This window comes from Blastomyces dermatitidis (genome assembly GCF_000003525.1).
Source record: "Blastomyces dermatitidis ER-3 genomic scaffold supercont1.15, whole genome shotgun sequence".
Taxonomy (NCBI): Eukaryota; Fungi; Ascomycota; class Eurotiomycetes; order Onygenales; family Ajellomycetaceae; genus Blastomyces; species Blastomyces dermatitidis.
Genome location: NW_025544788.1, coordinates 444,451 through 466,567, shown reverse-complemented (window position 1 = coordinate 466,567; position 22,117 = coordinate 444,451). Strand labels below are relative to the sequence as shown.

At 46.8% G+C, this 22,117-nt stretch overlaps 3 protein-coding genes across 3 annotated transcripts; 1 reads left to right on the top strand and 2 right to left on the bottom strand.

The window, feature by feature from the left end:
- BDCG_09377 (fatty acid synthase subunit alpha) lies at window positions 1-7,011 on the bottom strand. The gene is made up of 3 exons (XM_045425165.1): window positions 5,854-7,011; window positions 695-5,757; window positions 1-610 (listed from the first exon to the last, which is right to left on the bottom strand). The coding sequence occupies exons 1-3, from the start codon at window positions 6,380-6,382 to the stop codon at window positions 500-502; spliced, it is 5,703 nt and encodes a 1,900-aa protein (XP_045273720.1). The 5' UTR covers window positions 6,383-7,011; the 3' UTR covers window positions 1-499.
- A 437-nt stretch (window positions 7,012-7,448) lies between these two features.
- BDCG_09376 (fatty acid synthase subunit beta) lies at window positions 7,449-15,086 on the top strand. The gene is made up of 3 exons (XM_045425164.1): window positions 7,449-7,888; window positions 7,955-13,772; window positions 13,833-15,086. Exons 2-3 carry the CDS (start codon window positions 7,977-7,979, stop codon window positions 14,283-14,285), a joined length of 6,249 nt encoding a protein of 2,082 aa, XP_045273719.1. The 5' UTR covers window positions 7,449-7,888; window positions 7,955-7,976; the 3' UTR covers window positions 14,286-15,086.
- On the bottom strand, window positions 14,307-17,953 carry BDCG_09375 (transcription initiation factor IIF subunit alpha). The gene is made up of 3 exons (XM_045425163.1): window positions 16,217-17,953; window positions 15,566-16,148; window positions 14,307-15,404 (listed from the first exon to the last, which is right to left on the bottom strand). The coding sequence occupies exons 1-3, from the start codon at window positions 17,564-17,566 to the stop codon at window positions 15,151-15,153; spliced, it is 2,187 nt and encodes a 728-aa protein (XP_045273718.1). The 5' UTR covers window positions 17,567-17,953; the 3' UTR covers window positions 14,307-15,150.
- Between the last annotated feature and the right edge of the window lie 4,164 nt (window positions 17,954-22,117).

The window sequence follows — 22,117 nt, the reverse complement described above, 5'->3', positions numbered from 1 at the left end:
TTCAGAAAAGGGAAAGAAATTCGGAATTGAGAAAATATTCTTGAGTGTACTTTTACGTGCGATGACAGAGGTTTTCCTTCCAGAGAGAAGAAATACAATACGGTATGACAGAAAGATAGCACCAGAACCTGGTGAGATGATAACTAGACGCACTTCAATGATATGTGATGAAAATTAAGAACATAGGATTGAATATCATTTTGAGCTGCTCATCATGTAAAAGAAATTAACCAATTTTCAAAGCAGAAAAAGAAAAACGAAACAAAAAAAAATTAAAAAAGGGAAACATGACATTATCTCCAACATTCATTACCATTCCCACTATACATGCATATTAAAAAGAAATAAGAAAAGAAATAACAGAAAACAGATATCACCCGAAGTAAAGAAGCCTGCCGAATCAAGAGTACTTCCCCCCCCTTCTACTCTGTTCTACTATCATAACGTCTAGGTCTACAACCTCATTATCTGTAATACATCTTAGAGCAAGACAAACTCCTCAAAACTTCGACATCGCAATCGCAATAGCCTGCGTATCACTATGGCTAATGCTAACACTAACCTCCTTAACACCCGCCTGCTTCGCTGCAGCAGCAGCATCGCCGTGTAACTAATGGCACGAGTCAGTAAACGAGTTTTTTAAGCACATAAGCAAAGAGGTTGTTTATAATAAAAGAATAGAATGGGAACTTACAACAACAACCGGCGCCCCACCCTTCCCGCTTAAAATCTCAATGTCCCTCAACGCCGCACCAGCCCCCTTCCCCACGACCCCAAGACTCTTAAAAACAGCCTCCTTGGCACTCCAGCGGCCAGCAAACGACGCCTGCGGCGACGGCGTGGCGCGACAATAACGCTGCTCCTCCTCGGTGAAATTACGCTCGACGAACGTTTCGTTATCGATATTGATGGCCTCGATGCTTTCGACGTCGACACCGACTTTGGAGTTTTCGGTCGCGGTCGCTTTGGCGAGGGTCTCGACCATTTGACGCGTTTGGAGGGTTTGTGCCCTGTCTTCGGATGGTGAGGGTGGCGTGGATGTGTTTTGCTTGCTGTTGGTGGCGGTGCGTTTGACGTTGGGGCCATTATTGCCGCGGGGAGTGGAGACATAGCCCAGGGTATTGGTCTTTTCATTAAGAGCAACCCGGACGTCTGGATTAAGGAATACCTCCGACTCCATCTCATCGGTATACGGCGATTTGTCCTTGGCCACGAACAGACTGTTATTAATAAAGCCGTTATGGAAATACCGGTACGCCTTCTTCTGCCTCGCCTCCACTTTCCTCTTATACCCGTCAAATGTCGCTCTATCAAGCGTTGCGAACAGGTACTTGGGGTGAATGCCGATGGCCTGCGTTCCCTTCTGCCCGAACCCGAACGACGTCACTGAGAATGCCTTGATGCCATCCGTCTGTAGACTCCGGCTTGGATAGACGATATAATCGAACTTCTCCATGACCTTATCGATATTATCCGCATTACGGTTGCCGGGCACAAGACCCGAATTCAACACCTGCAAGGCACCGTTGAACATGAAGCCACCTGCGGCACCCTTGGGATGGCCCGTGAGGTACTTCTGGAAGATGCCCATCATCGCATTGCCCTTCTGGCGACCCAGGTGCCTCATCTGCTGGCAGATAACGTCGCACTCGTTCTTGTCGTTGGCGACGGTGGAGGTGCCGTGGAAGGACGCAACGTCGAGATCATCAATGGTCAAGCCCCAGGTAGCCAGGGCGCCGCGAAGTGGCGCGATGCGCGAGTCTTGTTTCCAGAAGTTGTTACCGAGGCTGAATGCAGCGTCTTTCTCCTGACGGACTGCTTCACGCTTGATGTGCTCGATACGCTCTTGCATGTACTCGTCAGCATTGAAGGGTTCGGTAGTTTGAGCCTTCATCGCTTCGACTTCCTCATTCAGATATAGGAGCTCAGATTCCTGCCATTGTTTGATTTGAGATTTGCGGAGATCGAGCTGGCGACGGCGGTAATTGATATCCAGAAGTGGCGAGGGGAATTTGCCAGCATTCTCCCGGGCGGTTGACAAGACACCCTTTCCAGGAGCTGGGACGGATCTACCAATCTTGTCCGTGGCAGTAGTGGTCAGACCAATGATACCATAGATTGGTACACCCATATCCAACGCAAGCTGCGCGCTCATGATTAGCTGCATACCGCAACCCTGCGACTCCATGAAGCCACTACGCGTCGTGGTGGTTGGTCGGGACATTTCTTGGGGCGTTCGGCCATGCGCGAATTCCTTCTCGGCGTTACTGGTAGCCTGCATGTTCGCAAACTCATACGACCCTTCTTCTTGGAAGTCGTCGAAGCCACCCACGAAACACACGCGCGCTTTGCCCTCGACGATAGTCTCGTAACCGATGTCGATGGACTCAACGGCCGTGGCACAAGCACCAACAGGTGTCTTGATAGGACCAGTGGAGGAGAGTAGAAGCATGTTTACCCATGCGCTCATGGTGTTGATAAAGGACTCCTGAAGGATATCCTTTTGCACCGGCTTATCGAGGAAGCGATCCTTGTACATACCTCGTAGAGCGTGCGATCCACCGATACCGGAGCCGATACAGTTACCAACCTCTGAGATATGGACGTATTTGTAGAATTCATAGGGGTCGGTGATACCAGAGGCAAGCAGGGACTCGACAGTGCAGACGAGGACATAGAGGGTAACAGGATCCACTTGGCTAATAATATCATCTGGAATACCATAGTGCTTCGGATTCCACCCAGTGGGAATCTGGCCAGCAACCAAGCGATCGAACTTGAGAGCCTTGGGAATCATGAGGGTAGCACCCTTAAGCAAGCGAACGGTGTACTCCCCTGAATCCGGAATCTCAAAGATCTCCACTTTATCACCATGTTCGCGCCTGAACTCCTCCGCGGTTTCCTTGGACGCCTCAAACGGATCCAGATCCTCCTGCAACACAATCTCCTGCAGCAGCTGTTTTTTCTTCGGATCATACCCGTTGAAAAGCTCCGGCTCAATAAGACGAATACCAGAATGTTCCAAGATATGTTTCTCATACTTCGCCTTGACATCCTTATCATTAACAGGCTCGCCGGTCTTCGCATCGACCCAGCCGGAATATGGCTGGCCCTTGATGAGGCCGTTATGGTTCTTGATAAGTCCCATCAACCATGCCATCTCAATGCACCCTTCGAGTGAGAACTTTCCATAGGCTTCCATCTCCCACCGCGTGCGAGAGTTACCCCACGGCCCAATCTCAGCGAAGCCTGTGACGACAACCACCTTATCCAAGTTCACCATACCCTTAAGATTGGCGTTGAGAGGTTCGATCTCTTGTTTCCAGTCAGGCAGCTTCGGAAATTCAAACTTGATGTTCGCGCGGGGCTCTGTGGTGACCTTCTTATACAATGCCTCGCTATCCTCGCCATTGACAACCTTGTTCTCCAGCGCTGTCTCCTTACTGACAGCTTGGCGGACTGTGCTGGTCTCCTTCACCTCGCTGTGAAGTTTCTTCATCAGCAGATTGAGGTCGGGAAGGAATTGAAGGCCACCGTTGAGGTCGGCAAAGACAGGCTGGATCTGGCACAGGCTGACAATGGCAGGTGCCATGAGACCGAGCAAATTGAATGCCATCTCCTGCTGCGAGAATGTGCGCACGCCAAGTTTTTCGACGCCTTCGGCAATCACGTCGTTGGCGTTCATGAGGCCGGTACAACGCGTCCACCCGATGACAGCACCGCAAATAGTGAGATAATTCGCCCAGCTCTCGGAGTACCAACGGTTGAAAAGCGTTTCCAATCCGAGCTTGGACTCAGAGTAGAGACCATCGTTACCGAAGGTGCCGTGGTTGGGCGAGAGGGGCAAGATAACCTGGGCTGGACGAGTTTCGAACCCGCGCTCGTGCTTCTGGGCCTTGACACAGCCAAGTAGGCGGTAGATGTTGGTCAACATGAGTCTGTGTGCGAGTTCGGATTTCGAGTCAATGCTATCGATCTCCCGTCCATTCTCCGAGATGGCAGCGAAAGGCACAACGTAATCCAGATCCCAGCCGAGTCCATTCTTGGGGTCATAAATGTACTCCACAAGCGCTTCGATATCCTGCTTGCTGCCTTGATTGAACGGGACGACAACAAGCTGAGAACCCCGGGCACCGTAGCGGGTGTACATAGTTTGGTAGTACTCTGTGACTTCCCGAGAGAATCGGCTGGTCGTGACAACAACCTTGGCACCACCGCTGATCATACCCTGCAGAACAGCAGCACCAATTGATCCCGCACCTGCACCTGTCATCAGCGCATTTTTACCATGAAATGTGACGCCGGAACGAGCAGCGGATTCTAGCCCATCGAGGTAGATGCCGGTGAGTTTCTTGCTGTAGTCCCAGCCGTTCGCGCGTTTCTTCTTGAGGTGGAGGAATGGGATGGTCTCTATTTTGCCTGTGCGTCCGTTTCCGTGTCCGTTGACGCTTCCATTCCCGTTGACGGCGTTACCGTTCATGCGAGATTTCGAGCTATTCCGACTGCCCTTCTTCGCATGGCCGTTCTCTTGCGGCATGATCTGGTTCTCGTTCATGGACAGCGCACGCAGAACCTCGCGATATAGAGCATTAAATTGCAACTGCGATGACTTTGAGAGTTTGTGTTGCTTGCGAATGAGCTTATAGACATTCTTTAGGTCGTTTTGTACTTTGGTGCGGTTGCTGTATTCGGAAATGGGTCCGCCCTCCGCCATGGCCTTGACGTAATGCTCAAGTTTCCGGGCGCTGCCTCGGGGAATCTCTGTGTATTTGATGTTCCCGCGTGAGTCAATGATAGTTTGAGGGCCAGTGGGTATCGCAACATCCTTATAGACAGGTTTCTCATTGAGAACCTCCTTACAATTTTCGATGAGCTGCTGGCCAAGTTCCTTTGCGAGTTTATATGTTTCGCCGCGTTCAGTGGGGCAGTTGTCGATATGGTATTGCATGAATTCCAACAGAAGAGGGTTCGATCGATTCATTAGACGAATACATTGGCTGACAATTTCGCGATCCACAACCTTTAGCCGGCCGAAAATGATATCGTAATACATGTTGAGCGCATCCTGTCTCGCCCAGTTCCAGGATGAATCGTATACGCGAGCCTTGAGAGGGTCAAAGGACGGGAATATGCCAGAAGCATATACATCGCCATGCTCAGCATGCCACAGATCCAGTTGCGCCTGGAGAGCAGCCTGAGTTTCCTGGGAGGCTAGGAAAGCTTTATCGCCTGCGCGAAGATCTTTCTTGAGGTATCGCGCAGTAAGTTCGAGCTGCTGCTTGAAGAATGAGCGTTGGTCTTTCGTCAGAGCGTCCAGGGCGGCTGGGTCCATCATCATGCCACCACCTGCACTGCCTCCATCACCACCAGCGGAAGCAGTAGAAAGACTGATACCCGCATTCGCAGCATACTTGTTGGCAACATCGTCCAAGTATGCTTTGGCGTCCGATTCCGAGCCCAATCGCGACGCAGGCTCCATGGTTAAAGCCAGTAGAAGAAGGCCGTCTTGTCGTCCTGATTGCAGTCCCCATCTTGTTTCAAGGTATTTTCTCACAGCAGTAATATTGAAGCCACCGGGCATTTTGGAGGAAACGAGTCTGGCAACGAGTGATGAGGATTGTTTGCCAAGCTGGCCATCAAAAGTAGTCTGGATGGTAGCACCCAGCTCATCCAATGGGGTATCTTCTGGTTTCTCTGGGGTTGAACCGAATTCTTTTCCGAGATCACCCAAAATTTCATTTTGAAGGGTTGATTTACCTATGGGAAATTAGTGTTAGTCAAAAGTGTCAATTGAGACCTGAGGGGTGGATAAGAGAAGGAACGAAAAGAAAAGGGAAGTAAGAATGCACCCACCTCCAACAAGATCCTTAATAGCTTTTGTTAGCGGAATATCTGCCAGCGGCTTCTTCAATTTCTGTGCGACAAGCACTCTAACTATATCCAGAGCTGAAACAGGCGCATCCTCAACAGCAGCTGCTGGGCCAGCCGATGGAGCTGGAGCCGCAACTGGAACAGCTACATGAGTGGGAGTAGAGCTAGCAGCTGCAGCAGGAGTGGTAGAAGGAGTATCAGCGGCCACAGGCTGTGGGACATCCTCCACGGGATCAACATCATAATAAATCTCCTTCGCATCTTTGTTATAACACAGGATCTGGCGTTGAACTGAAGTAGCTGCGTCGTAAGCTTCGTACTTTGAGGCGATGGTGCGTCTGGCCATTCCACCAAGGGTGTCAGCGGGGCCTATTTCAACGATGCGTTCCGTCCGTTTCTCCTGGAGGATGACATCTTGGGTTTCGATCCATCTGACAGGAGAAGCAAATTGGTATGCGAGGAGCTCGACGAGGAGGGTGTGGGCGAGCTCTTGCTCGACTTCGGGGCGCATGTTGATTGATGGTAATTGAGATGGATGAAGGGGAGGAAGAGGAGGGAAGAGAGATTATCGGAGTATAGGATTTATTGCAGGAATTGGAGGGGAAGAGAGATACTGGATACAAATTGGTGGGAGTTTGAGAAAAATAAAATAATTAAGATCGGAAGAAAGAGAAAAACTCCAAGGGCATGTCAAGATAGATAAGGAAGAGGGTGAGCAAGAAAGAGCGGACTACAGTTCCTCTCTGACCAGCAATGAATGAGCCAGGAGAAGAATCCCTCCAGTCAATCTAGAAGTCCGTCAGTGAGTGAGAGGACGAGTGAGAGAGACAGACAAGTCCGGGGTGGGTGGGAAGCAGATGGCGGAGGAGAGAGGAGGAAAAATGAAGCCAGCAACCGGCGAAAAAATGACGCCAGGAGAAGTTGTGGAAGTTTGTTGTTGGGGAGTTGAGACTGTTGATACCGTATCTGCGTGACAGTACGCAATACGGTACCTGGTTGGGACTGGCGCTAATCCCGGTAGGTGGGTATCGTTACGGGGTTGAAACACCGATCCGAGAACTCGAACCGGGTCGGAGCGCGGCAGATTGGCCCAAGGTATTGTCGCTCTCGTATCGCCGAGTACGGGTTCGGATACGGCGCGGTAACGAAAAAAAAAAAAAACGAAAAAGAAATTTTTTTGAAAAAAAAAAAAAAAGTTACCGCATCACATACCAATGTTAATCACCCCTTTGTTCCGGTAAAACAGGTTTTATAAGCATCATCGTCTACACGCAGACCAAGGCTCCAGTACCAAGTTGCCAACATTAAACCCTCCCGTATCAAGAATTATTCAATGAATGAATGATACAAGATGTATTGTCTATCTCCACATTGGCCACAGCTTGTTGGGAGCTCAGAATCCCGAGCTATTGCGGTGTATTGCGGCGTATCGAAGCGTTTATTGCTCCGTACTGTACTGTTCAACCCGGGCGGCTGGGAACGCTACTGCATGACTAAGCCCAACCCTTTTGCTTTTTTGGGGCGCATTAAGTTACACGCTAAGCCTAATGCGAGCTCTCTGAGTTCAACGCCTCGCTGGGCCGCTGTATTTATCAGTATTTGTGCGTATTTATCAGTGTTTATCGGTTTTTTATCGGTATTGATTACCGCACCTCAAATTTTCCCAATGCGGACAAATGAGCATCAACTCTCCTCAACAACGTCTTCAATTCTGCACCTCCACGTTCTCTTCATCTCTGCACTCCTCTTCTTCCCCCGTACTCTCTGTCACTGTTGCTATCCTGGTCCGGACAAAAGGAGGAGTGTTCAACATCATTCAACAGTTACTTCGTCTCATTCTTTTTGACCGCTGCTTATGAATTGAATGCCGCTTCGTGCCCGCGGTGCTCTCCTTTCCTCCCAACATCTCCCCCCCCCTTTCCCCAATCATCTCTTCAACATCCTCCTTCCTCTTGTGAAGCTAGGGGACTGTCGCGATCTCTATCTGCCTTGCAACCGCCGTTCATAAAACCTACGGGTAAGGGACCTTATCCTTTTGCAATCTACAAAAAAATATTCTCTCGATTGACCAGCTTGTCCACAGTGTGCCTCTGTCTGTCAACATCATGTACGGCACTTCTACAGGCCCCCAGACGGGCATTAATACTCCACGATCCTCTCAATCTCTCCGCCCTCTCATCCTCTCCCATGGCTCCCTCGAGTTCTCATTCCTAGTCCCCACCTCCCTACATTTCCACGCCCATCAACTCAGGGACTCCTTTTCCGCCTCCCTCCCCGCCCCCACAGATGAATTGGCTCAGGATGACGAGCCTTCCTCCGTGCAAGAGCTTGTCGCAAGATATCTAGGCTATGTTGCCAGCCAGGTAGAGGAAGGCGAGGACGATGCGCAGGGCTCTTATGTCGAAGTATTGAAGCTTATTCTGAACGAATTCGAGCGCGCCTTCATGCGGGGCAACGATGTACATGCCATCGCCTCGACTCTTCCAGGAATCACCGCAAAGAAGCTTCTCGTCGTACAGTCCTACTATGCAGGTCGTGCGGCGGTAAATCGGCCCACTAAACCACACGATTCTGCTTTGCTACGTGCGGCTGCAGATGGCAATGCACAGCTGTACAGCGTCTTTGGCGGCCAGGGAAACATCGAGGAGTACTTTGATGAGCTCCGGGAAATCTACACTACATACCCTTCCTTCGTAGAGGATCTTATCACATCTTCCGCAGAGCTTCTCCAGTCTCTTACGCGCGACCCGGACGCCATCAAGCTCTACTCAAAAGGCATGGATATTGTACGATGGCTCCGGGATCGCGAGTCACAGCCAGATACCGATTATCTGGTGTCTGCACCCGTCAGTCTTCCCCTGATCGGTCTGGTACAGCTCGCACATTTCGTGACGACATGTAAAGTCATGGGAAAACAGCCTGGCGAAGTCCTGGAGAGGTTCAGCGGGACTACGGGCCATTCCCAGGGCATTGTCACCGCAGCATTGATCTCAACTACGACTACCTGGGAGAGCTTTCACAAGGCCGCCCGAAATGCCTTGACCATGCTCTTCTGGATCGGTATGCGAAGCCAACAAGCATACCCGCGAACCTCGCTTGCCCCATCTATCCTTCAAGATTCAATTGAAAACGGCGAAGGTGTGCCAACACCCATGTTGTCTATTCGAGATCTTGCCCGCTCCGCTGTCCAAGAGCATATCGATGCCACCAACCAACATTTACCTCAAGATCGCCATATCGCCATCTCTCTGGTAAATAGTGCCCGCAATTTTGTGGTGACTGGTCCTCCCATTTCTCTCTACGGTCTAAATCTTCGATTGCGCAAGGTTAAGGCGCCAACCGGATTAGATCAGACTCGTGTGCCGTATACACAGCGCAAAGTCCGTTTTGTCAATCGTTTCCTCCCAATAACCGCCCCCTTCCACAGTCAATATCTCGCTTCTGCTTTCGAACAGATTACGGAAGATCTGGAGGACTTGGTCATCCCATCCAAGTCCCTGCGTATTCCCGTCTACGATACCAATACCGGTGAAGACTTGCGGGACAGAGACGAAGATATCGCCCCAGCTTTAATTCGCATGATTACGAGAGACCCTGTCAACTGGGAGAATGCCACCGTTTTCCCCAAGGCAACTCACATCCTGGACTTCGGACCAGGAGGCATTTCCGGCCTGGGTGTTTTGACCAACCGCAACAAAGATGGTACTGGCGTGCGCGTTATTCTTGCCGGAGCAATGGATGGCACCAACGCGGAAGTGGGTTACAAACCAGAGCTGTTTGACCGCGACGAGGAACATGCTGTCAAGTATGCTGTGGATTGGGTTAAGGAGCACGGCCCACGGTTAGTCAAAACGTCTGTTGGCCAGACATTTGTGGACACGAAAATGAGCAGGCTGCTTGGTGTGCCTCCCATCATGGTTGCTGGTATGACTCCTACAACTGTCCCCTGGGACTTTGTTGCTGCCACCATGAACGCAGGATATCAAATCGAACTCGGTGGTGGTGGATACTACGACCCTAAAATTATGACGGAAGCTCTTAACAATATTGAGAAGAATATTCCCCCTGGTCGCGGTATCACTGTTAACCTGATCTACGTGAACCCGCAGGCTATGGGCTGGCAAATCCCTCTGATTAGCAAATTGCGCGCTAACGGCGTCCCTATTGAAGGTCTGACCATTGGTGCGGGTGTCCCATCCATCGAAGTAGCCAACGAGTACATCCAAACTCTCGGCATCAAGCATATTGGTTTCAAGCCTGGTTCAATGGATGCTATCCAGCAGGTGGTCAACATCGCCAGAGCGAACCCTACTTTCCCTGTTATCATGCAGTGGACCGGAGGGCGTGGCGGTGGTCATCATTCCTTTGAGGATTTCCATCAGCCAATCCTGCAGATGTACAGTCGCCTTCGGAGATGCGATAATATCGTTCTGGTTGCTGGTAGCGGGTTTGGCGGGTCTCAAGATACTTATCCCTACCTGACCGGATCCTGGTCGAGACAATTCGGATACCCTCCCATGCCCTTCGATGGATGCCTCTTTGGTAGTCGCATGATGACCGCTAAGGAAGCACACACCTCCAAAGCCGCTAAACAGGCCATTGTTGATGCTGAGGGCGTCGATGATAGCCGCTGGGAAGATACATATAACAAGCCTACCGGCGGTGTCATCACGGTTCGTTCCGAGATGGGCGAACCTATCCACAAGCTGGCCACGCGAGGTGTCCGTTTCTGGCACGAGATGGACCAGAAGATATTCTCCCTGGACAAAGCTAAGCGTCTGCCAGAGCTGAAGAAGCAGCGCGATTATATCATTAAGCGGTTGAATGCTGATTTCCAAAAGGTGTGGTTTGGACGTAACTCGCAGGGCGACACTGTGGATTTGGAAGATATGACATATGCCGAGGTCGTGCATCGCATGGTGGACCTAATGTATGTTAAGCATGAGTCGCGATGGATCGATGACTCTCTGAAACGACTCGCGGGCGATTTTATCCGACGGGTCGAGGAGCGGTTTACTTCAATAGGGGGACAGCCATCGTTGCTACAAACTTACTCGCAGCTCGACACTCCATATCCAGCTGTCGACAACATCCTAAACGCATACCCTGAGGCAGCGTCACAGCTAATTTCTGCACAGGATGTTCAGCACTTCCTCCTCCTCTGCCAGCGCCGCATCCAGAAGCCAGTGCCATTCGTCCCCTCCCTCGACGATAACTTCGAGTTCTGGTTTAAGAAGGACTCCCTCTGGCAATCCGAGGACCTCGAAGCCGTAGTGGGTCGGGACGTGGGCCGCGTATGTATCCTCCAAGGTCCTGTGGCTGCCAAATACTCCACCAAAATCGACGAGCCCGTCAAAGATATTCTCGATGGCATCCACAATGACCATATCAAGGGCCTCATCCAGGACGTCTACGGTGGCGATGAATCCAATGTCCCCGTCGTCGAGTACTTTGGCGGTCAGCTGCTGCTAGAAACCGATGAGGAGCGCGACATCGACGGCCTAACCGTCTCCGAAGACGCAAACAAAATCTCTTATCGTCTCTCTCCTTCAACCTCTGGCAGCCTCCCCGATCTCGACCACTGGTTACATCTGCTCGCGGGCAAGACATTCTCTTGGCGCTATGCTATGTTCACCGCTGAGGTGTTCATTCAGGGCCAGAAGTTCCAGACGAACCCGATGAAGCGTATCCTCGCACCAACCCCAGGCATGTTTGTTGAAATCCAGTATCCCAACGATTCGCGCAAGACCGTCATCAGCGTCCGCGAGCCATCCACCGCCGGCAAACTTGTCAAGACGGTCGAAGTGCGGACGAACGGTGAGCGGGAAATTTCCTTGACCTTGTTTGAAGGGCGGACTGCAGAGGCCGGAGTTGTTCCTCTCTCCTTCCGTTTCACATATCATCCAGAAACAGGGTACGCGCCCATTCGCGAAGTTATGGATGATCGAAATGACCGGATCAAGGAGTTTTATTACCGTGTTTGGTTTGGCGAACGGAATGTTCCCTTCGATACGCCTGCTACTGCAATCTTCGATGGCGGCAAGGCCACTGTTACCAGCCAGGCCATTGCGGATTTCGTGCACGCTGTGGGCAATACCGGCGAGGCGTTTGTGGATCGACCCGGGAAGGAGGTCTTTGCGCCGATGGATTTCGCCATCGTTGTTGGCTGGAAGGCTATCACTAAACCCATTTTCCCTCGCGTCATTGATGGTGATCTGTTGAAGTTGGTGCATCTGTCCAACGGCTTCAGGATGATTCCTGGCGCCGAGCCATTGAAAGTTGGCGATACTCTCGAGACCACTGCCCAAGTTAATGCGGTGATTAATCAAGACTCCGGGAAGATGGTTGAAGTTTGCGGAACGATTAGGAGGGAGGGCAAGCCGATTATGGAGGTAACTAGTCAGTTCCTGTATCGTGGGTCGTATAACGATTATGAGACTACGTTCCAGCGCAAGGAGGAGGTGCCCATGCAGCTCCATCTGGAGTCGACGAAGGACGTCGCTGTGCTGCAATCGAAGGAATGGTTCCGTCTCGATGAGCCTGATGTGGACCTTCTCGGCCAGACCCTCACATTCCGTCTGCAAAGTCTTGTCCGTTTCAAGAACCAAACTATCTTCAGCAGTGTGCAGACAATGGGGCAAGTGCTCCTCGAACTACCCACTAAGGAAGTTATCCAGGTTGCTTCGGTAGAGTACGAAGCCGGCACCTCCCACGGGAACCCAGTTATCGACTATCTCCAACGCCATGGCTCAGCCATCGAGCAACCCGTCCACTTTGAAAACCCGATCCCTCTCAGCGGAAAGACGCCACTTACCCTGCGCGCACCCTCGTCCAATGAAACTTACGCGCGCGTGTCGGGTGATTACAATCCCATTCACGTCTCCCGCGTCTTCTCCAGCTACGCCAACTTACCCGGCACAATCACGCATGGCATGTATACCAGTGCGGCCGTGCGGAGCCTCGTCGAGACATGGGCAGCAGAGAACAACATTGGGCGCGTGCGCAGCTTCCACGCCTCGCTAGTTGGCATGGTGCTGCCAAACGATGACCTCGTTGTCGTCCTCCAGCACGTTGGCATGGTGGCTGGCCGGAAAATCATTAAGGTCGAAGCAAGCAACCAGGCGACGGAAGAAAAGGTTCTGCTCGGTGAAGCCGAAGTCGAACAGCCGGTATCCGCATATGTGTTTACTGGCCAGGGTTCTCAAGAACAAGGAATGGGCATGGACCTGTATAATTCCAGCCCTGTGGCCAAGGAAGTTTGGGACCGCGCCGATAAGCACTTCATCGAGAACTACGGCCTGTCGATCATCAACATTGTCAAGAATAACCCACAGGAGCTCACGATTCACTTCGGTGGACCCCGCGGCAAAATCATCCGTCAAAATTACATGTCCATGACCTTCGAGACGGTCAACGCTGACGGCAGCATTAAATCCGAGAAGATCTTCAAGGATGTGGATGAGAATAGCACCTCGTACACCTACAGGTCACCTACGGGCCTTCTCTCCGCAACGCAATTCACCCAGCCAGCTCTGACGTTGATGGAAAAGGCCAGCTTCGAGGACATGCGGTCGAAGGGCCTAGTGCAGCGCGACAGCAGTTTCGCCGGACACTCCTTGGGCGAGTACTCGGCGCTTGCGGCACTCGCTGACGTGATGCCGATCGAATCTCTTGTGTCTGTTGTGTTCTACCGTGGTCTGACAATGCAAGTCGCCGTCGAGCGAGATGAAACGGGTCGGTCCAATTACTCTATGTGTGCGGTGAATCCGAGCCGAATCTCGAAGACGTTCAACGAACAGGCGCTGCAGTATGTTGTGGAGAATATTGCGGAGCAGACGGGCTGGTTGTTAGAGATTGTCAATTATAATATTGCGAATATGCAGTATGTTTGTGCCGGAGATGTAAGTTTTTACCCATTCATTCCACCATAGCTTTTTGCATCCCTTCTAACAATATTTCAGCTCCGTGCCCTCGACACCCTCACCAACGTCCTGAACGTCCTCAAAGCCCAAAAGATAGACATCACAACCCTAATGTCCACAATGTCCATCGATGATCTACGCGCCCACCTCGTCGAAATCATCACCTCCTGCTCCCAACTTACCAACTCCAAACCCCAACCCATCGTGCTCGAGCGCGGCTTCGCCACCATCCCGCTCAAGGGCATCGACGTCCCCTTCCACAGCACCTTCCTGCGCTCTGGCGTGAAACCATTCCGATCCTTCCTGCTCAAGAAGATTAACAAGACAACCATTGACCCGAGCAAGTTGATTGGGAAGTATATTCCGAACGTCACTGCGAAGCCGTTTGAGTTGACCAAGGAGTACTTTGAGGATGTGTATAAGTTGACGAATTCGCCGAGGATTGGGGCTGTGCTTGCGAATTGGTCGAAGTATGAAGATGGGGAGAAATAAGTGGTTTCGGGAGAGAAACAATGCATATGGACAGGGAAATTGGCACGGAAGACGTGGAAAATATGTTGGCGTTTATTTAATTTTTTTTTCCCTTTTCTCATGTTTTTTTTTGTGTTTATGAATGTTTCAGTTGCAATGGTTGTTTATTTGGTTCTTATTCCCAATACTTAATACTCTTCCTAACGGTTTTTTATGTTATGATTATTTTTGAGTTTGATTGTTTTCATTTTACACAGTGCCCTCTTCTCTTTTTGTGATTACCGTTTTGCTAGCTGTGGATTAGATAGATGGAATAGATTTACTGCGTAGATAGGTACGGAGTAGTTGGAAACCCAGTCAACCTTCTTTTGTCATACAATTCATATCTAACTAATCCGATTTTAAAACGGACCGGAAGATAGCTCAGTTTCTCAACGAAACGTGAATGGCAGGAAGGGAAACCGCCCATACATATAACCATAACTCTGATAAAATTTAAGATATAATTGTCCGAAATCGCCAATCTCCAGCCATCTGTCCTGGAATTCAAAGTAAAACCCATAATGACAAAATCATGATATGAAAGGGGCATATATGACAAGCTCTAAATAAAGGCCAGGCCACCCCCCTTATCTTTTCTCTGGAGCATTTCCCTTCCCGTTGCCTTGTATTAATCTCCTGCTTTCTATTTGTATATCTCCATCCCTTTAAGGGCTTACGATCACGATCCGTCAAAATCAAACAATGTCAAAAAAACCCAGACGCTTGCACCCACCCATGAACAGAGCATAAATTTTGAAGAAACAGGGGGAAAAAAAAAAACATACAAACTAAATTTAAAGAAACCAGCAGAGAGAAGAGAAGAGAAAGAGAAAAAAAAAATTCATCACACCGACCCCTCCTTCAAAACCCCAGGCCTCAACAACTTATCCTCCTTCCCATAAATACTCACATCCCGCACAATCGCGATGAACTTGCGATGATTTTCCTTCGAATCGCCGATGCGCGGGCGAAAGATCTTTAGTAGCTCGGCGCTGGCGATGCCCGTAGGCGGGATGGCGGAGTGAATTTCCGACGCGGTGGGGAAGGTGAGGTTTGCTGATGATGATAGGCCGGGCGTGGAGGTGCGGGTTGGTGGGGCTGTTGGGGGAGGGAGGATTGTGTGTTAGTATGGTGTGGATAAATATCGGGATCTTTTTTTTTTTTTTTTTTTTTTTTTTTTTGAAAAATAGAAATGTGCATTGAACATGAAATAAAAAGAGGGATGGGGAGGGGTAAATGGTTAGAGAATGGCATCATACCTGGTGAATTAACTCCAGAGCCAGGTCCTGTGCGCGGAGGTACAAGACCCGCAGGACTCCCCGCACGCGAACCCCGCGGTGTCCCCGTCCTCGACATGACCCCTGGCTGGTTGGGCTTGCGCTTCTTAGCGCCAGCAGCGGTCGAATCGCTCATTTCAGCAGCAGAGCCTATACCGCGTTCACCATCGCTGCCAGATCCAGACCCAGCTGGTCCGTTTCGGCTACGTTTCTTGCCGGCTTGGTCTGCTGGTACTCCTGGCTTGCGATGGCCAGAGGGGCCTGGGGACATGGGCCGCGAGCCGGGCTCGGCATCGGCGTGTTTGCTCTTGGGCTTTTTGCGGGAGGTATCTGTGCCACTGGCGTCGGAGAGGTTGGGGGAGCCGGGTCGTTTTCGAGCGGCGCGGGATGCGGCTTTCTTGTTGAGAGGGTCTGTGTGTTTGGAGCGCCCGGAGGGGGTATTTGTGCCCTTTGATGATATTCCGGAGTTCTTGTCGGATTCTTTGCCCTTTTCTTTCTTGGCGCGTTCCTCTTCTAGCTTTTGTTGTTCTTCCTTTAATCGCTCTGTCTCGGAATCATCCGAGCTCTGTGTAGGGGTAGATCGATTAGTTACGTTCTAAAGCAAACATGTAGTCAAAGATGAATATAACGTACCTCATCAGAATATGGATTGGCGTCTGAGCCACTGCTGTAGTCGAAATTCTTCTCTCTTCGTTGAAGAGCTTTCCGAACATGCTTGCCGAAATTCTTGAGGGCCTCCTTCTCCTTTTTCTCCTGATTCTCTTCTTGATCGTACATATGCTCATCTTTGAGGTCGAAGATGTTCGCCTTAAGCTGGTCTTCTTTTATTCTCTTTTCAGCTACCTTGGCATCTTCATCATCGTCAAGAATGCCTACATGTTCTTCATCATCGGCGAACCTGTCTTCCTCAAAATCCAGGTCATCTCCTTCAAAGCCTTCGCTAACTCCCGAAAATCCTTCTCTCCTACCAGTAAAGAGTCTACTTTGTCTCGCATAGTCCTCCAGCGCTTTCTTCTGGGCTCTATCCTGCTCCTTCTCCATGACCCACCGGGGATCCTTAGCCTTCTTCGCCATAAACTTCTCCGCTTCTTCAATAGTTAGAGTCTTGAAGGGCGTCTTCGTTGTAAATTTGTACCACCTGTCGAGGGGAACCATTCGCATCTTTCCGTCATTTTGAAGCACGAACATCGCATACGTTCCCGACATGGCGGCTTCATAGTTCCCAACCCAAGTGCCTTTATTATCGAAATCGTCAAGATGCCAGGGTAGCGCCTCCTCGTACTTGATCCGCGCTTTCGCAATTTCTGCCGGCGTCATCTCAGACTTGAACACCTGCTGGGTCCGCGGCTTCGGCGCGTTAGTCTTTTTCTGCGTAACAGAAGCTGACGGGGCAATTTGTGCCAAGTTTTCCGCCCGTTCCTTCTCTCTAGCGGCCTTCTTTGCCTCCAATTCCTCCCGCTCAGCTTCGTTGAGCTCGCCGTGCCTCCGAGGGTGCTGGTCATCCCTCTCCACCGCAGGACCAGTATTCGAAGCTCGAGGATCGCGTCGCTGCAATCTAACCGGCCGTGTGAAACTGGATTCATCTCTTGGATCTATGTTCTTCTTCGAGGCAAACTTTGCAACGTGGTGTTTCAATCCCTCTCTCCATGCGCGCTTAGTAGTAATCAACGGATAATCGACGTATGTCTCGGAGAGTAACGGTCCGCTGAATCCGTTTACTGTTAAGTCGTCCGCGCTGGGAATAGCAGGTTTGGCTGGTGCAGGTCTGGGCGCGGCTTGCGGAGGTCGTGGCTTTGGAGATCCTACTCTGCCATTCGTGACTGGCCCTGCTCCGGGCTGTCCTTGTCCTTGCGGTCGTGGGGTCCGTTTCTGCTTAGGTCGAACCAACGGGTCTACCTTGGGACGGCGGATTCTCATCGGCGGCCCAGGTTGGCCGGGAGGAGCTCGCCCCGGCGGAGGCGGATTGGGTGGCGTTGAGCTCATTGTTTTGAGATTCCGTGTCGCGAATAAGGTATTATCGAGAATGGGTACTGCTGAAGGAAGGGCGCATGTGAATTCAAAAGGAATCGTCGGTAGTGAATCCCATGGGAGCAAAGTTCAGGGTTTCGGGTTTGCTGCTTCTAGGCGGGAAGCTGCAAGTTACGTGATGCTTGGTATGAGCGAAGCCGCGAGAAACAAGCTCTATGAGTTAACTAACAGTCCTGACAACGACGGTATACTAACGAGGACAGATTTTGTATCGACACAACAACAAGAGGCAAACACCAACAATTATAGTTAATCTTGGTGGGATATGAAAGATGTTCGGCAATGAATGAGCTGAAAACAGACGCGGGTTTGATATCAGATCAGAGGGCAGGTCATGTGACCGGCTGCCGATGATGTCAGGCTAAACTCAAACCGGCAATTCTCTGTTGGTGATTACTACACCTACCCTAGTCACGTGCCACCCCAACCTATTTAGTGTAACTCGCGTAGTTAGATTACAACACAAAAACATTATCCTTCAAGAGGTTATGAAGCCCTTCACAAGCAACAAATAACTGCAACAATGTGCTAAATTGATGTCTCCATGTATCATTACACATGTCTAGATGTCTTTTATTGATTAATTGAATTCATGATGAACCTGAGATCAAGTGAAAAGCCTGACTTAATGAAGAATTATATGCTAATGTGTAGAAGAAGAAATTCACAAACATCTGAAGTATAAGAAGAATTGAGTATGAGTTTATCAACATCTGTAATAAATTGAAAAGTGACTGTCTCAGAGACATTTGAGCTGAATGAAATTATTATAAAGAAATAGTCTAATAAGTTCAATAAATATAAAGATCTGATTGAAGATATCAGTGAGATGTCAGATAATGCAGAGAGCTCAAGTGACTGAAATAACAATAGCTCAGTGAGTAAGAAGACTTGTATGAGACTTGAAATTGCAAGACTTCAGCATGAGATTGAGTGTATGAAGATCAGTAGAGATGAGACTCTTATAAATGATGAGATAAGAGTGAATCTGATAGAATATCTTCAATGAAAAGAAAAGACATCTGTTATAATAAAAGTTCTTGAAGAATTCAGAAGCTAAGTAAGACTTATTAAAAGACTAATAGTTCTCACTGAATTTATTAACTACTCAATATAAAGAGAGAAAATTCTTTTAACTGCAGAGCAGTCTGAAATCAATAATATTCTTAAAGATAATAATCTTAATAAGAATATTACTATGAATATGCAACATTTCTGAAAAGAATGCAATCTTTAATTATATAATTACATGTAATCTGCAATTACTCTGCAGATCAAGACTTATTTCACTATACTTAAGAAGTTCAAATTATCAGCTTATACTTTATAAACTATTATAGAGAATAACTTTTCTGAGAGATCTGCTATATATAGAACTCATTTATTTAAAGAGCTTATTAAAATAATCTTTAAAAGTAAAGAATCTGACAGAGCTTTCATTGAATATCTAATTATTATAAGAACTGATTATATCTGTCTAAAATATGAGATTTCAGATATTATATTTTTCAACAGACTGCTTACAGAAGTTAACAGAGATTGAGTCTCATTTATAAGAAATTGAATGAATTAAATTAACAAAGATAATACTCAACTCTTAGAGAATAATTTTATAAGCCTGTACTATGATATTCTTTTACAGCTCTCTGCTGCAAATGAAGTAAATACTGATATATTTAGAAATTCTATCAACAACATGCAAGATAAGAATAAGAAAGACAAGAATAAAGAGAAAGATAATAACAAGAATAAGAACACTGAATTCAAATCTGAATGTAGAGATAATGATGTGAGAACCTGCTATCATTGTTAAAAAATTGATTATATTCAGACTGACTATTGAAAGAAATACTCTGAGAAACATTCTTCAAATTTGAATTTCAACATCAATAGAAACAAGAATAAAGACAAGAATGCAGAGAATACAGATACTGCTTCTATTTATAATATTATAAAGTAAGTATTTTGCATTAAGAAAAAGACCTATGTAAGTGATCAGATAGAAAAAGATATCTGAATTCTAGACTCTGAATTGAGTGCTCATATCACATCTCACAGAGATCTTGTCATAGCAAAACCTCAGAAGATGAAAGTAATGTTGAAAATGACAGATGAAATGATAGTTCTAGCTATGACTATAGAGAATATCAAGATATCTGTTAAAGAAGTGAATATGCTGCTAAGCAGCATCTATTACATTTCAAAATTGAAAGTGAATCTTATAAGCATAAGTAAGCTTGTACATCAAGGTTATATCTTCAAATAACTGACATATGAAAATAATCATGTCATATTGCTTATGTCTTCTGATAGAATGTTCTCATTTACTGTAAGATTGAATGACAGAGATATCTATAAGATAGAAAAGCCAGTTATATACAGAGACTTGATCTGATTTGCTATACTCAATGATGATTTTAAACCTGTGAATATACTATAAATAAAGAGTAATGATGCAATATTAACACTATCTGACAAGAATAATACAAAGATTATGAAACTTACAATGATGCAATGATATTAAAAGCTAGAGTATCTGAATCTCATGAATATCACAAAAATGATGATGAATTCATGTCTGAGAATGAGAATTATAGATTAACAAGCTTTACTGTTTTACAAGATCTGTGTTTAAGTAAAAATGACATGTTTAATCTTTGTATCTATGATATAAGCTGTTAAGTCAGTAATGAGATTCTTCATTGATCTGGCAGAGAGTGGAAAAACACTTTTCAACAGAAATGACACTCTCACTAGAGAGAGTGTAAGCTACTGATTGAGTATAACAGATAATACAATCTGTTATAGATAAACAATTCTTATGATAAGAAAGAGAGAATCTACTGCAAGATTAATAAATTTCATCATAGATATTGAGATAACTACATAACATTGAGTTGAAATTCTACACTGAGATAATGAAGAAGAGTTTAAAAGTCAAGAACTTAAGATCTACTATCAGAGTAAAGAAATAGCATATGAAATGACTACATCTGATACATCACAATCAAATGACTCAGCAGAACATGTGAATCAAATAGTTGTAGAAAAGATACAAAGTCTACTATTTAATAGTGAATTAGAAAGAGAACTTTGAGATGAAGTAATACAAGCTGTGATTATGATGATCAATACATTCTTAACATCAACAAAGATATTTGAATGTAAGAAAGAAACATCACTTACATCTTTTGAAGTATGAACTGAGATGCAATCTTCTGTTCATTGAATACAGAGATGAGAGTGCAAGATCTATAAGAAGGATTTGAAAGTGTTAAATAAGCTCACAGATAGAACTGACAGCAAGAAATGATAGCTGATTGAATATCAAGAATTACATCAATATTGTGTGTGGAATTCTGTTACACATTGTCTTGAGATTGCATGAGATATCATATTTAATGAAGCTCTTGACATGAGTGTAAATACATCTGTAAATACAGTGAGAGAATTCAATGAATTATCTAATGAATTGAATATTCTGAATGTCAGAGAGAGATAACAGCACTGCTTACTATAATATCTTACAAAGAAAAAGTCAGATGTTTTGAAGATGATTGTAAATAAGAACTTAGAGAATGCAATTAATTCAATCTATCTTCTAGATAATAAGATACAGCTTGTTATGAATGAAGAGTCTGAAGACTCTGTTAATAAGAATAATTCTATTCTAAGTATTCTGACAGATCAATCAACTACACTGACAGAAGTCAAGAGAAGCTCAGACTGAAACTATTAACATGAGACAATGAAAAAGAAGATTAAGATATTTAAACAGAAGAAGATATATATTATCATTGAGAAGGCTCTGAAAATGAATATTCTTACAGATAAATGAGTATATAATCAGAAATTCAATAATAAGAGAGAAATCATTCACTTTAGAGCTCACTGAGTGATTAGAGATTTCTTGCAACAGCAGAGTATTTATTATACAAGATTATATACTGCAGTGATATCAGGGTCTACATCACACAGTCTATTCATTATATCAACTGTCAAAGAATGAAAGATCAAATCAATTGACTATATATTCATGTTTTTGAATGATATACTATCATAGAATGAGATGATCTATATACAACTGCTTACAGATGTAAAGCATAGCAGAAGAGACTTAGTAAGACTACTTTATCAGAGTCTATATAGAATGAAGCAAGCTGTGAGAGTATGATATTTCCTAGTAACAGAATATCTCATCATATTGAGATTCAAGATATCATCTTATAATGATGAATTTCTATATCATTCTGTTCACAAGATCTATCTGATATTGCATGTCAATGATTATCAGATGACAGAATCTCAAGAACAGTAATTAGACTGAGTATTGAGAGAGATTGTAAAGAGATTTAAGACAAAGAATGTTGAAGAGACTAAGTCATATCTTGAAATGAAGATCAAATGTCAGAGAAATAATAATCTAGTAGTTACACAGAGCTGTTATATTGAGAAGATTCTTGAAGATTTCAGTATGAACAAGATGAATCCTGCGGGAATCTCAAT